General features: G+C 39.8%; 1 protein-coding gene across 1 annotated transcript in view; it reads right to left on the bottom strand.

Moving 5' to 3' along the window:
• The window catches only part of UBL3 (ubiquitin like 3), a 56,084-nt gene extending 40,934 nt beyond the window's left edge, over window positions 1-15,150 (bottom strand). The window contains exon 1 of the mRNA XM_041416053.1: window positions 14,153-15,150. Coding sequence (XP_041271987.1) covers window positions 14,153-14,179 — 27 coding nt within the window. The 5' untranslated portion in view covers window positions 14,180-15,150. The remainder of the gene's footprint in view (window positions 1-14,152) is intronic.
• Window positions 15,151-15,595: the final 445 nt, after the last annotated feature.

Genomic DNA, 15,595 nt, shown 5'->3' with positions numbered 1-15,595 from the left:
TACTGTGCACATTCTATTAACAGACACATAAATCCTAAACATAAAATAATTTATTCATAATCAATCTTCACAGAGATGGAAATAAAATTAAACATAGACATACATGTGTGGAGATTTGGCAGTTTAATGCTTTCCAAAGCGTGGAAATCCAGAACTATGTCACAGCTTTACCTTACAGATAATTTTCAGCTTTGTTTGAACAATAAAAAAGTCATTTAAACAAATCTGCCTGCATTCAACACTTATTATATACTCAACCTCAAACAGAAGCTGTATACGTAACAGCCCATGTATCCACAAGAGAAAAGGGATGGAGTTGAACAAATATATTTGTGGGCTGATAGTTCTTTGCTCCTTTATAATTTAAAATAATTTTTTAAAAAATCTGACTCTTCAGGTCAAGTATTTTTTCTAGGGTTCTTCATCTACAAATTCTTTGCCAATTTTTCATTGACCTCTTAGTAATGGAATCTGGCCACACAAAAGAAGTCTGCTAGAAACAAAACTACAGAGTTTACTTTTGTCAAAGGAATGAAGACTATATTTGGATATATATCTATTTACACAGTTACCATGTAAAGTTCCTCAAAACATGACTAAGTGTATAAGCAAAATAAATTTCATGACATTTTATAGCGGAAAGGTTTCATTTATAACCATTAGATTTCTACATCGACTTTAAAAAGCAAACCATAACCAGCAACAATAAAAACACAACAAAAAACACAAATATACAAAACTTAAAATTCATATGGAAGTGCTAATATGAAACACACCAGAAAGGCTTCACTCAATCTGTAGCAGTACACACATATCAAAAGTTGCCCTCCAAAATATAAATGGAAAATATATTCATCAAAATGTAAGTGTGAAATTACTCCAGTATCCAACTGGAGAAATTGCATTGAATTCCTAGGGCAATGATAACAAACCTCCCTGCATTTGTATCTTACATAATGCCAAAGAATCCTCATTATTTAATTATGTAAGCATAATTTTTCAACCCACTCATATTCATTTCTGCTCTGAGGATATGAAATATCTTGCAAACATTTCAGGCCAAATGTCAAGAGAGACCTGTCAAGCTTCAAGCAGTAAGCCTCTTTCTTTTAATCTAATACAAAAAACCCCAAACCAATCCATATCTTTCTTTGCAAGATTCCATTATAAAAATTCAGTTATTAAAGCAACATAGCATTGGTATAGGCAGTGATCTTTCTCTCCTGCTCCACAAGTGTCATTACACACCTAAGCAAAAGCACACCACATTTCTGCTGTGATTTTTAGAACAGACCATTCAAGTCCAACTTTATACAACAGATTATTACGAGAATGGATAATGCCCTTTAAAATTTTTCAGAATTACCCCAAATTAAATTAACCCAATTTTTATTTGTTTGGTAACTTAGATTACTTTTAAATTTACTGTGGTAACATGCATAAAATTCCTTTTTCTCCTTTTTAACATGTTGTATGCAATAGCTAGATGGGATCATGCTTAGCAAAGATCTGCAGCCACACTGTACCAACTTCACCACCACAATTAGCTGTACAATATTTCAATATTGGTGTAGTTAGGAGAAGATCTGCTACACTCAAATGGCAGCAATGTATTTTGAAACCCAGAAAAGTTTCTTTTTTTTGGAGTGTTTGCGTCCACAGATGTGAGAGTTTTCTGTAGGAAATAAAAAAGCTGGTAGAAAAGCTGGTAGTTTTCTGTAGGAAATAAAAAAGCTGGTAGAAAGCTACCTGCAAATTGAACCATTTCAAGATTTTGAAAAACTAATGAATTTAAGCTAGGAAAAGCCAACCTACCAAAAACCAGTATAAAAGGATGGGAAATGAGGTTTTACAAAGCCCCAACAGCTCAAAAGAATTACCTAAATATATACATCTAGTGCTGTTCCAGGTGTTGAAAAATATTCCCTTTGTCCAGAGCACCTGCATCTCCTGCAGGGCATGGGTCTCCTGCAGCTCATGTGCCATTGCTACCTGCCCTTTTTGGCCATCCTGAGAATGCTGGCATGTGCACACTGGCACCAGATGCCATGTTTAGGCAACTGAATCATGTGCTTGAAGCTTTATTGCTGTAAAGCCTGTATTTGGTAAGGTAAGATTTACTTTTGCCAAAAGGTGAGATAATGTTTACATGGACACTTCTCGACAGTTTTTCCACCCAGCAAAGTAGCACACACTGCTTTTCTATCTCCACTCAGCAGCAATACTGAAAATACAAATATTAAGTGATGGATTTGGATATGTTTGTGTCTGGAAGGCAGAGGAACAGCAAGGGTGTTCTTCATCAGAAACCTGTTATCATTTGACACACTAATAGCTTAATTAAATGGAATTTAACCACTCCAAGTACAACCTATGCATGGTAAGAGAAATTCATTATAATTCCTTGACTGTTTCTTGCAGCCCGTTGTGCCTGTACAGCAAATTACTGTCTATAAATAAGCCTGATGGCTTTGACACTGATATGTTCAGTGTCTGTACCTTTATCACTACACAATTGTGTAATCACAATTTGTCTTTCCCTTTAAATCCTTTCAGCTGCTACCACCACCCATCCTACAAACTGCTACACTACTCCAAAATGCCTGCACTGACAAGTGAATGCCATCTTATCCAGCCACCCAGCAAGAACTACTTTGAAGCAATTCAAAACACTTCTCTCTATTCCAATAGCTCCACAGACACTCTGGGGGGTTAGCCAATACAGCTTCCAACACAGCCACACAAAATAACTGCTGGCTTTATCCAAAAGTTAAACACAGGACAAAAATACAAGACTATTATATTTATGGATTTTGAGTAAGTGATTTCTGCATAGAAAATTTTAAACTGCTATAACCAACAGCTATGGGTCTTCCTAAAAACTGGATCACATTTTTTGGAACATGCTACAATCTGATTTTACAAGAAAAACAATGACGTGATACAAAACATAGCAGAAAATACTGTGTTCATTCAAGTATAATTCTCTATCTTCCATCTCCTGCAAAACAACACCTAGTCAAAGAAAAGAAAAAACAACTTCAAAAAGTCTTCATTTCTATATGTTAAGAATTACAAGATAAAACAAGAAGTTTCTTTTTTTTTTTTCCTTTCCTGAAGCGAACACTAAAGGGGAACAAAATCACCTCCAAACCACAAGTTCATTATAAATAAAATTCATAACCTAGGACACTTATTTAAGCATCAAAGTCAGGACAGGCATGCAGCAGCAGAATCAAGTATGAAAGGCAGCAAACTATTTACCTACACTCTGCCTTATCTGGCACTACTCAGCACACTGAATTATTCACTTTGGTGCTTGTCTGTTGGTTGTGGGCTTTTAAAAGCTGACTTTGAAACTTACCAAGCAGCACATTTGGAGATAAAGGCACTGACTGATAATCATTCTGTGCTCTATGCTTAGGGCAAGCTGTCTTTCCTACTTTTCATTTCCTGAAAAAAAATTAATACAGAATTTAAAGGAGATCATTTAAGAATAAAACTAAATCCCCATGTCCTTGAACACTGGGAACTACTCTGGATTTTTTTTCTTCTCCTGAGATTGTTCCAGATTTAAACTGAGGGAAAGCGATTTAAAAAGTAGGAACATGAAAATTGGCAGATATATTCAGTCAATATTTGACAATCAAGAGCTCAGAATTACTACTTTATTGAAAGATCAACAAAAACACATCAACAAAATCACATGATTCTCAAATAGTAAGAGTGGAAAGAAACATTAACATAGCCCTAAAAACCAGGTTCCCCATATGCATTAGCCTCAAAACTTGCTTTTTACAACTCATTAACAAATACAGTTACAACCGTTCTCCAAATGTTCTTGGGAGCATTTCTTAATGTGTAAATATTTCATTGTCTTTCACCTGATTTTAATTAACTTGCTGTCCACAAGTCTTTTGAAATAAACCTTTTATATCAGCACAGAGCACGTTGGCTTAACTGAAATGCTGGCAAAGTCATACTTGAACAACCGAGACTGACAGGCACAGAAGATGAACCAGAGCGAAGCTGGCTTGAGAAATTTCAACAGAATTTGACTAAAATAAATGCCATTTAAAAAATAAACCACAAAAAACCACAAGAAAGTCTTGATCTTCTTTGAATTTTGTTTGACTCACTCCAATTCAAACTGTAAGATTTTATTCCCTGCAGCTCTGCTGCAGAGTTATCTAGCATAAGAGTATATTTGAGTGAAACTACATTTCCACAACATTTCCACCATTTTTGATAAATAAGAACCTTCTTCCCAAAAAAATAGATGTATTTTTATTAAGTACTTTTTAAGAAGGCTACTATCACTGGAAGGCTGAAGATTAAGATTTATCTTCTAAGAAAATTTTGAACAGTGTAGGAAGATAAGACACTAATCCAGACTCTGAACAATGAGGAGGTGCTGAATAACGGGAGGGGCAAAAGCACATGATCCTGGAAGAAGAGAGACAATTAAGCATTTACACCACAAGATGGATAAATATTGTTGAACAGTCAGATATTTAGGACCAGTTGCACTTCATTTAACAAGACGAGGGAGTTCCCCCAATACGGGGTTTCCATGTATGACACAGCACTGTGGTACATACGCTGCACTCACAGCAGCTGAACACACAAGATAAAATTGAAAGCCACAAAATCTGTACTGAAAGTCAATCTAAGCTTTAAAATGCCAGGCTCTTTGCAGAGAGATATTTCAGTCCTCGTAGTTAATTCAGGGACAGTTACAGCTGCACTTCTGGAGTCCACCCCCACCAAAAGTTCGCCCTTAAAAACTTTCCACTCCTTACTCCTGCTGTTAAGTGCAAGGAGCACATATGCTGGGATCATCAAGTGCCTGCATGAGAATGCTGGAACAAGAAGTATTGAGCAACTGCACTGCAGCCCTCCATAGGGATTTTCCTGGCTATCCTTTGAACCACCTTCTCCCTTCCTAGTGAGGAAAAACAATTCAAAATTATCCTCTCCAAATTAAAATTAACTTTTATTAAATTTTAATTTTTATTTGCAAAAACAATTTTGAAAATACCTACACTTTCACCAGAGCCCTCATTACAACCTTGGTCACAATTTACCAATCATTCCACCCACTACGATGGCCACTTTGAACCTCCAAATAATTTCAAACGTGTCATTTGAAAAAAAAAAAATTATCCATTTGCAGACTTACAAGAAATCCTGATTTATCCAGAAATATACTGGCCAGATGCAGTAAGCAGACAGAAATCAAACCCAGTTACAGTTTGTCTTTATTAAGAGCTCCTAGCTATCTTGTCATTAGTTACGAAAATGAGATCCTCAAAACAGAGTCAAATATCTCAGTAACAAACAGTTGTCTTGGTGCCAGACCTCACCTATTGCACTCAAAAACCTCAGTCTTATGTCTAGAACACTAGAAATACCCACTAGCATAATCTTTTTTTTGAGATTTTTGCTTCCCTTCCTACTTTCTTGAGATCAAAATGAACTTGCATAGAGCTGACCTTACAAAAAATACTTAACATGACTTGAAATTATACAGGTCATCTCTAAAACACCTTTTCTTGGAAATCCACAGCATGAAGCATACACATTACAGCACATTTTGGTACAAAATCTTTGAATATTCATGTCAAACATTACTCCACTTACATGCTGTAACATGGGTAGTGGAAGTTACTAATTTTGTGTTGGGACTACATGTTAACATCACTATCACCAAATCACGTGGACTTAGCAAATGTGGATTTTTTCCCCACATGTAAAATATTTTGATAAAGATTTTTGCAAGTTTGGGGTTTATTGTCAAAAAAATACCTATACAAGTATGCAAAGCATAAATCACTACGACTTACAAGTCCAATAGAGTTTGTTTGAATCACAGATCAATAACCTGGATTCAGAAGTGAGATCTAAGCTTTCACTGTCACACCACAGAACTGTTATGGTGCACAGATTAAAAATAAATTCAAAGGCAAAATTACATAAATATTCATGTGTAATATGCCCTAAGTAATATATTGTGCACCAAATACAACAACCAAGCACTGTTTCAAAAATTAACTTTATTTTGGTGTTACCACCCATAAAAATAAGAACCCTATAAATAAAAGAAAATACTGCAACCAGGTATTCCAGACTTTGAAAGCACACAAAGGCTTCTAGTTACTCTCTTATAGCATATAAAAGGTAAGCATGCCTAAAAACTCTTGCACATATTTAATCTTCAAAGAAATACTGAAAAGAAATACTATTTTAGAAGAACTATTTCAGAGTAATGTAATTTATAATAAGTTTTCTGAGACTTACTAGTATACACCATAAACATTCACATATAGATTGGCACTAATCTACTTTCAAGAAGAGAATCCTGAATTTACAACCTTAGCTATGAAAGATTTTTGACTAGCACCGCACTTCACTATTTTATCACTATTCCATTATTTCTCTATATTAAAAACATATGTCAGATTCTGGGGACAGATTAGGTAGTACCATCTAGAGCATATATTAAGTATCAGAAACAGATTATGGTGATGTGGATCTCTGCCAAACCACAGAGCATTACAACATCACAATTTTGCTGAGGAGACACCAACCAATGCTACAGTACATGGCTGTGAAGTACTGCTCTTTTTGAGATGAAATACACTGTTCTTTTCAGTCTCAAAGAAGAACACACATCGCTTCCTTCTGTTTATTTTGAAATTGATATCCCACTTTTATCAAGTGCTGGAGATAATTTCTTATGCAACATAAAACAGTTAATATTGCATAATGAAGACCGCAGAAGAGCTTACAGAAATACTCAGGACCACTTAAAAAAAAAAAAAAAAAAAAAAAAAAAAAAAAAAAAAAAAAAAAAAAAAAAAAAAAAAAAAAGGAGCTTAGCTTTCATTTCTATCCAAACTGTACATAGAGTCACAGACTAAAATCCAGACCTTCAGATGCAGACAAAGAGCACCCCAGGATAAGACCATTTTTGTCCCTCAGCAGTGGTCCAAGCCTTTGTCATAAATCATACCAGCCCTGAGAGAGACTAAAACCATCACAGCAGGTAGACACCAACACAAACAATTCCAGTTTGTATTCCTTGTGGGAACATCAAGTATCGTTTGGGTACCTCCATCCCACTAAGGCACAGATTTCTTGTTAGGTAGTAGTAAAACAAACCTACCAAACTCCCAGACAGAATCTCTGGTTTTACTTGGCCAATTTCTATGGGATACATAAAACTCAAGGAGTTTCTTGCTTGTTTCTGTCTCCATAACAACAGTCTCATGGAATAAAGTCTCAGCTAAACTCTGCCACAAGCCTTCCATTTAACTCTAAACTGGATCTCTCAAATAACTTTAAGTAAGCAGCCAAACCAAAACAAACTCACAAATGTAATCCTGTCACTGGCAAGCTATTTTCAAATTTCTTTACAGAAAGCAAGAAAAAACTCCAAGACGCTGATGGCAGTGTCAGAGTTGTACAATCTGCCAGATCTTCGTTTTACACAAAGTTTCTATCTGTGGAAAATGCACATTATTTTTTTAATCACATTTTACCATACATGTGGAGTCTTACTACAAGAGTAGTGAGAGCAGGCCTTCACTGTGGATGGTATACAAGCAGCAATAAATTTATCCCCTGTCAAGCAGCTAAACACAATCCCAGTTAGTGACCACAAAACAGACCAAATCTCCACAAGTATAATAAGGGCTATCAGCTGCAACATTTAAGTATTTCTGCAGAACTATACTTCTCAGGCTCAGAAAACCTACAAATAAGAAGGTCTTAACTTTTTTTTAAAGTATGGCTCTCAAAACCAAATAGACCTCCTAAATAATTTATTTACATTGTTAGAAAGCTTTTAGAGCAACTTTTCTCCCACATCAAGTTTCTTGTCAGATATTGAAGTGCATTGACATGCTGCTCATTTGCCAGTGTTTTTAAAATGAAAACAACACAATCATATTCCTTTAATAATTACAATGAACTAAAGTTTACTCATGCAAAATTGTGTCAGGAAAGGCTTGCTACTTTAGTAGGCTCAATTAATTGCTGCAAAAACAGACTCAATGTGAAAAAGAATACTGATCAGCAGCAATGTCTTTCACCATATTCAGAATAAGAAATAACCAACCTAGTGGATCCAATACTGTACTGAAAATAAGCTGAATTATCTCTTTTACATAAAACCACAAGAATGATTAGTCACATTCCAGTTATTTCTGGATTCCTGCAAGCTAGTGTAGCACTCGCAGGCTGAGTCAGAACCGAGGTCTCCATTCTGCTCACTATTGCATAAGCAGGTACACAGACATCTCCAAAAGTTTATATTCTGAGTTTTACTGAGTAGCAAAGATGACTGACCAGAAATATAAAACAAGTAAATCCCACTGATTACAAATATCATGGCCATGGCTTTCAACATTCACAGAAGTTATATCTAGGAGGAACTCTCAACTAAAAAAGTAGTAAAGCATGCCTTTAGTCATTTTGTTCATAGAATCATGAAAATATTTCTTACCAAGACCATTGCAAGGACCACATTCAGGCAGCCTGAGTTCCTACTGCAGCCTTAAGCCAAACCAAGGAAGTGAGATATAAGCTTTGAATGATCAAAAGTTTAGGTTTAGATATGCACAAAGCAGTCACAAGCCCCACAGTGAAGCACTGACCACAGATACCTGACATTGTCCCTAATTCCACATCTGAGAGGTGCCACATGTTCCCATTCAGGCCCTGACTGACCTGTCCAGTTTCCAGATGATGTCTGCTAGTTTTTTAACATGCAGAATTGAGCATTGCTGCTGTAGATATGATTGTTTTCTTACACTCACATATACTCAGCATTTGTCTTTCACCTCTCTGTCCTGCTGGAACCTCCCAGCAGCTACTTCCCAGCATTCCCAACATGGGAGGAGTTAAATCTCCTTCAGTATATATTCCCCCCAGTATTTCATGAAGTTAGACAACAAAAGCAGAAAGAAATCAGTTCAGGTAATGACAACAACAAGAGTGGGTGGCAGGAAGGAAGGAACAGTTTATATCATCAGCCTACACTTCTATCTGTAGTATAGAGCTGCACCACAGCCCAGAGTAAGGATCAATCCAACCACAGGTTAGAGCTGCTCACCTCAAAGAAAAAGAGATGACGGTCATGCAAACATTGTTTCAGAATATGTCAGATGTATTAGTGTGTTACAAAGTTTCTCCTACAGCGCCATACCTAAAAATGTCAGTGGTTGCTAAGATGTTTCTTTTTGGTTGTTAGATACATTTTTAATTTGTGAAACAAAAAAAAAAGGTGGGTGGGAGAAATGATAAATACAAATTTTGGAGTATACCCAAATATATACACAGCGAGGATGAGCTTTAGTAAGTTTATCCCTGGCCACTGCTTCAAATAACAGAGAAAGACTCTTCATTTCATTACAAGAAGCACTGCAATATGCTACAAAGGCTCAACTGGCTTATATATTGGCTCAATACATAAGGAGTCAGAAAGAAGCTTCTCCAAGCTCGTCTTTCTAACACAAATCTCACCTCCAATTCCTTCTCCAAGAGGAGAAAAACAAACCCAAAACAAACATTGAGAATGGCAAAAGATAGGCTACTAATTTCTCTTATAATCAGCAAACAACTGTGGGGGAAAAAAATCAAAAAAGGAAAGGAAAAAATACCCATACAGAAAAACTCAATTAGCTATTTTTATTACAGAATGTAATGAATTAGAACTTTCAACATGTGGGGGATACAAAAATACAGAGAAATAATCATACTTCTATTGCTACAAAAAACATAAGGGACCAACTTAAGCCTGTTACGCACAAAGGCTACTAGGAATACAAAAATTTTCAAAACCACAAAAAGGATCCACTGAAGGCAAAAGGAAAAGCAGTAAAACAGAAGAGCAGAGATGCAGGACTTCTCACATTTTGTTCAGATACATTAAAGCACTATAGTGAACAAACTATTTTCTATGTTCCAAGTGTATTATAATGCTACTACACCTATTATTCTTAAACTAAATAATTTTTCAAACTGAATGATGGACAATGAAATTCAGCTGCCATACAACCAACTACTCCTTTAAGTCTCTCATATCTGAACCTTATTCTTGGATGCCAAAATTCCCTTACCGATGTAGCATCAGTTTCTGTACATCCTTTTCCACTGTCAGCCTCCATTAATATGCATTAGAAACTAAGTCCTTATATATGTTCAACTATTCAACAACATTCTATATTAAATTTCCTAAAGAAGAAGATGCACATACAGATTTCCACTAAAGATATTAACTCTAACAAGGAGTGAACTGAGCAGGGTTTCTATTTGTTATTCTTCTTCCACTTACTGTCCTTTTTAGCATTGACCACATACAAGCACATGCTCCATGCTCTTCTGTGTCTGCAAACGTCTCACACCAAACATTCAGTTTTCTTGAAAATAATCTCTCCCACACCACCTACATCTCTTAAGTATAGCATATGGATTGAAGAGCCGTTCACATTAAAATTAAAACCTTTAATTGTTTGGCAGATTCCAACATTTTGCTGTTTACCAAACGCAGAAAAACCCAACAAACCAACAATAAAAACCTCACCATGAGCCAAATGCATCACCCTCTGTTCCTGCTCAGACAGAAAAAGAATTGGATCTCCTAGAGGGCATGCAAAGAACTGCCCAGAAAGTGCTGGCAGAACCTTTTCATACCGACATAAAACACACGGACTACAGGAAACAGTGGACACTGTTAAAACTTTTTAGTCACGCAGACAGCTTTCTGTGGACTCCGAAAATCCCTGAAGAATTCTAACTGTCAAAAGAAGTATCACAGGCACACAGAATACAGAAAGGAAGCTTCCCACTTTCTGATAATTCCACTAAAATAAAGGGGATTATTCAACTGAGTAAGAACTTCTTGACAGAGCATATGTCTTTCATAGCTTGTTTTAAAATTGTCAGCGAGAGTGTTTAAAAAAATATCAAACCATTTTCATTTCGTCCACTCAAAAAGCCAGTGTGATTAATTTCACAAGTCCATAAACTACTGTATGTCTATTTATCATTACAAGAGAAATACAACTTACAAACAGCCCTGTTGTTATTCACAGTCAAACTCTAACTGCTACCAAATGGTAAAACTGATAAACTACCTGATTAAATTACTGAACATAATCAGAGATGCCCTGCTGCCACTACAGTCATCAGTGCATATGTGAAAAATCGAGCAAAATCAGGCTCTAGACGCAGTTTAGTCTCCAAGAACTAAACAAAGTACATCCAGTCCAAACAAAGTCAATGAAACTACTCAGGTAGAGAGGTCAGTATTAGCAGGTTTCATTCCAGGAGTGGAGTTTTAAGCCGTTGCTTAAGGAATAATGCTAAGCAATAAGGAAACATTGCTAAGGAATAATGCACCACAAACTTACAACACCGGGAATGTGGTGTGTCACTATCCAATTTATTAGAGGAATGCAAATGATAAAGTACTGTGTTAATTATTTAGGAAGTGATGTTGAAATGGTTAGCTGGTAAAAACTGCAGTAGTTCTGGAAACAAGTCAATCCAATGTCAGAGAACAGGAGACTGGGTCAAATTATGTCTACTCAGAAATCCAAAGCTTACTGGAAATCAGACAATTTACTATTAATTTATGTACAGCAGATCATTCTCAAAGGTGGGACAGGAAGACAAATTAACACATTTTTAAGAAGCAGCAATTACAATATTATTATTATTATGAGCAGGTTCATTCGTGAATCTGACATAAAGAGTTTCAAACATTATTATTATAATACTTATGTAATTCATAGCAAATTTACTAAGTATAATGGAGTCTTCATAAAATGACACTCCATCACACTGCTGCCAGCTCCTACAGAAATGGGAAATCAATTTTTTGCAAATGCAAATTACACAGTGGGTGGGTAAGAGAAATGCAAACTGCAAAATCCTACACTAAATAAAAACATATATAAACATGGTGACAGCCTGGTAAGGGCTCCTCTTCAAATAGCTAAGGAATGGCAATCCCATTTTCCCTACTGAACAAGCTCCTTTCAAATATGGAGGATGGCGACAAAAGGAGACCAAAAATGAGTTGTCAAGCAATCTTTTCATAAAGTAATATTTTTAGTTGTAATTAATAACTGGAATTTCTACAGCACACTTCAAACTTTCAGAGAGAAACTGCATCTAATAATGCAGAAATTAAGAGAAAAATGATCCCATGACAGGCCAGGAAATATCTATTTATTTAGTTAAATTCTACCAACATTGGTAACATCTTCATTCAAATGTTTTTGTAATGACTCAGTATTTAAACATCACTATGTACAACAAGCTTCTTCCTGATTTGAATAAACAGAGCAGCACTAGGCCCAGCTACCCCCAGCAGTGGTATTCTCATTACACTGTAACAACACAAGGAAATAGTTTTCATAGAAAAAATTGTATTTTGCCTATCTTAAAATCTTAAAACTTTGCAGAAAATGTCAAGCGTTACAAGCCTAGTGGCAGCAGCGGGACTCCCAGGCGGGCAGGCAGGCCCCAGGAGGAGCACGGAGGTGGCCGCTCAGCCCAGGGTGACAGGGAGGAGGAGTGTGTTTCATGTCACAGTCGAGGGACTCCTCCAGGCAACTTAAAAAGCAGCACTGAAAGATTTGCACCTAATCCTCCACGGCCCAGGCGAGGATTTCTGTGATATAACGCTAGACAGCCACGTGCGGGAGAGAAGGGGGTTCAAAAGGCTCTAACAGCCAGAGAGAGAGACACTAAAAAGAAATACGTGAAAACTGATAGCTGGGGAGCTTATTGCCTCGGAGTTTAAATCCTTTCATCACTCTTTTCATCCAGGGGAGGCAAAAATTATTTATAGTATTTGAGAAAGGCAGGGGGAAGAAAAGAAAAAACCTGTAAGCTTGTAACTGTTTGATCATCCTCTGTAACTTACTGTTTCTGCTTTTTTTTTGGTCAAAATTCACTTATTGCGACTGCTGTACAAAAGCTGGGAAGGAAATACAGAAAGCAAGCAACTAAACAGACACCATTATTTCAACAGCCCAGTCGCCATACATATCCAAATTAACTGTACATCAGTGGCTTAAACAAGGGCTACTCGGTTTTATTGTTCTCACGACCAGGGCAGGCTGTACCCACAAAACAGAACTTCATCCTGAAATTTTAAAAAACCCCAAAAGCATAGACAAGTCCTCTGCTTTGGGGAGGAGAAAACAGTACCTTCAAATGTGAACAGCCATGTGGAGATGTGTGAAAATATTGTGCTGTAAGAATAAAGAATTAACATACCAAACTGCAGCTACAAGTTCGTGGGTGTTTTTTCCAATTAAGTGACTTACGAAAATATATCCTGATTTATGGAAATACATACAAATGGAGAAAGTCGTGCTGAACGGAAGATTACCTAGCAGACCTGATTCACCCTACCTCCTCATGATCTGCTATACCTTCCTGATTTAAATGTACCGAGTCGAGTATCCAATACCAGCTGAAGTATAGTCCGCCATAAGAAGTACTAGGAGTGCCCTTGAAAAATGTCCAGATTGCAGCTAGTGCACAAAGAACCTCGCCATGAAAATAAAGCGCATGAAAATTTCTCTCTCGCTCGCTCTTGAGCCGGCAGCAAGTGAAGAGATTAACTTCCCATCAACATCGGAAGACAAAGCGTTGTCAAGACACAAGCCAAGTTTAAGAGGTTTAGAAAGAAACAAAGAGGGAGGGAAAAAAAAAAAAAAAAAAAGAAAGAAAGAAAGAAATGGGTCGAGCAATTAATCCCGAATACTCTGCTTCGTATTTATCTCCCCTCAAAAAATGCTCGACGGAGCTGAAGAGCAGTGCTACACGACCCAAGCGTGATCACTCAGGTACTGACTGCCATAGGTAAGGGAGTCTGGCATCCCGCTTCCCTCGCTACACGGGAGGCGACGCTGCAGATCTCCCACTCCATCACCAAAAAGCGAAGCAGAACCAGCATCTGGAGCGGGAGGGGGAAGGTAATTAAGTGGGAACTTTATGTTCCTTAAATATATAACCAAGACTTTTTTTTCTTCCCACGCCCCTCTTATTTCCATGTTCTCTGTCAAAACCAGGCTGAAATAAACGTTATTCTATAATATAACTATTAAATAAGCAGTACAACACTCACCATATCAGCTGGAACGCTGCTGGACATTTTGATGTTACCCTAAATGGCTTTAAATCAACTTTAAAAAAAAAAAAAAAAAAAAAAAAAAGGCAGCAGCACCAAGAGCAGCCCGCCGGAGATCTTCAAGATGCAAAACCGGTGTCAGTATCGGAGGCAGCAGCTTCCTCGGCCCCTACGCGAAAGAGGTGCCCGATAAGCAGTGGGGAAGGCGGCCGGCTGAGGAGCAGGAATATCCAAGGGGCAGCGGTGCCGGGCTGGACCGGAGGAGCCAGCGGGAGACCAGAGATGGCAGCAGATCCCTGTCAGCGGCAGCACCAGCGGTGCCAGGTAGACCAGGCAGCAGGACTACACCGCCACATGAGCTGCGTGCGGGCTTTTTCCCCGCTTCTCGCCCTCTGCCTTCTCTCCCAGCCTCGACAAATGACGACGGGATGATTCACACGGGATAATAGTGCGTCCAAGTCACCTCCTCAGTCGGCGCAGGCGACCCGGCCGCGCAAGCAGGACCTGGCTCCTGCCCTGGGCGGCGGGGCAGGGAGGCGGGAGGGCCGGGGTGGGCCCGGGGCCGCTGGGGAGGACGCCGGGCTGCGGCCCCCCCTAGGCGGTGTGCGGCATCCAACAGCGCCCGGCGGGGACGCGGGCCGGGGAGGGAAGGGAGGGAGGGCGCTCCGAGGGGAGAGCCCTCCCCCGCGGCGCTCGGAGGGGGCCGGGGGGCGTTCGACGGCGGCCGCCTCCCGCAGCCTCAGCTCTCCGCTCGCATCGCCGCCGCCGCCGCCCTCCCTCCCCCGCCTCGTCCGCCGGCGGCTCCGGCCGCCCCCCGAGAGCCGCGCTGCGAGCCGGAGGTGCCGCTCCTTCAGCGCGATCCTCGCCCGCAGCCGCCCCCTGTCATCTTCGGCTCAAGCCAACATGGCGCCCGCCGAGCCGAGCGAGGGGACGCGGCAGGGGAGACACGGACCCTCCGCCGCCGCCTCCGCCACCCCCGCTCCAGCGCGTCACACGCTGCCGCCCCGCGCGGCACCATGGGGCTTGTAGGCGGCCAGGGCCCTCCGCCGCCGGGGCGGAGTCACCCGCCCTCCGCGGGCCCGGCCCGCCAGGGGAGCCTCTCGGCCCCGCCGCGAGCCGACAGCGACGGTCAGGGCTGTTCCGTGGGGGCTCCGCGGCACCGGCGGCGCCGCTTCCCCCCCGGACGGCTGAGGCGCCCCGAGCTGCACCTGAATCGGCGCTTTCCGCCACGGGCGCTGCTGCTCCCTCAGGGCCGTTCTGGCGCTCCCCTCGCAGCCCCTGCCTCCCGTAGCGGGTGCCGTTCCCGGCGGGCGGGCCCGCGCTGTCCTCTTGGCCGGCTTCCAAAAAAAACCCCAAAGTAATTAGTATAGAATGATAAGGGTTTGGAATGGAGCTTAAAGATCATCTAGTCCTAACCCACCCTCCAGTAGACCAGGTTGC

The sequence above is a fragment of the Onychostruthus taczanowskii genome, unplaced genomic scaffold (genome assembly GCF_017590055.1).
Source record: "Onychostruthus taczanowskii isolate IOZ18803 unplaced genomic scaffold, ASM1759005v1 scaffold50, whole genome shotgun sequence".
Lineage (NCBI taxonomy): Eukaryota > Metazoa > Chordata > Aves > Passeriformes > Passeridae > Onychostruthus > Onychostruthus taczanowskii.
Note: the sequence above shows the minus strand (reverse complement) of the source record. Positions and strands in the feature narration are given on the sequence as shown.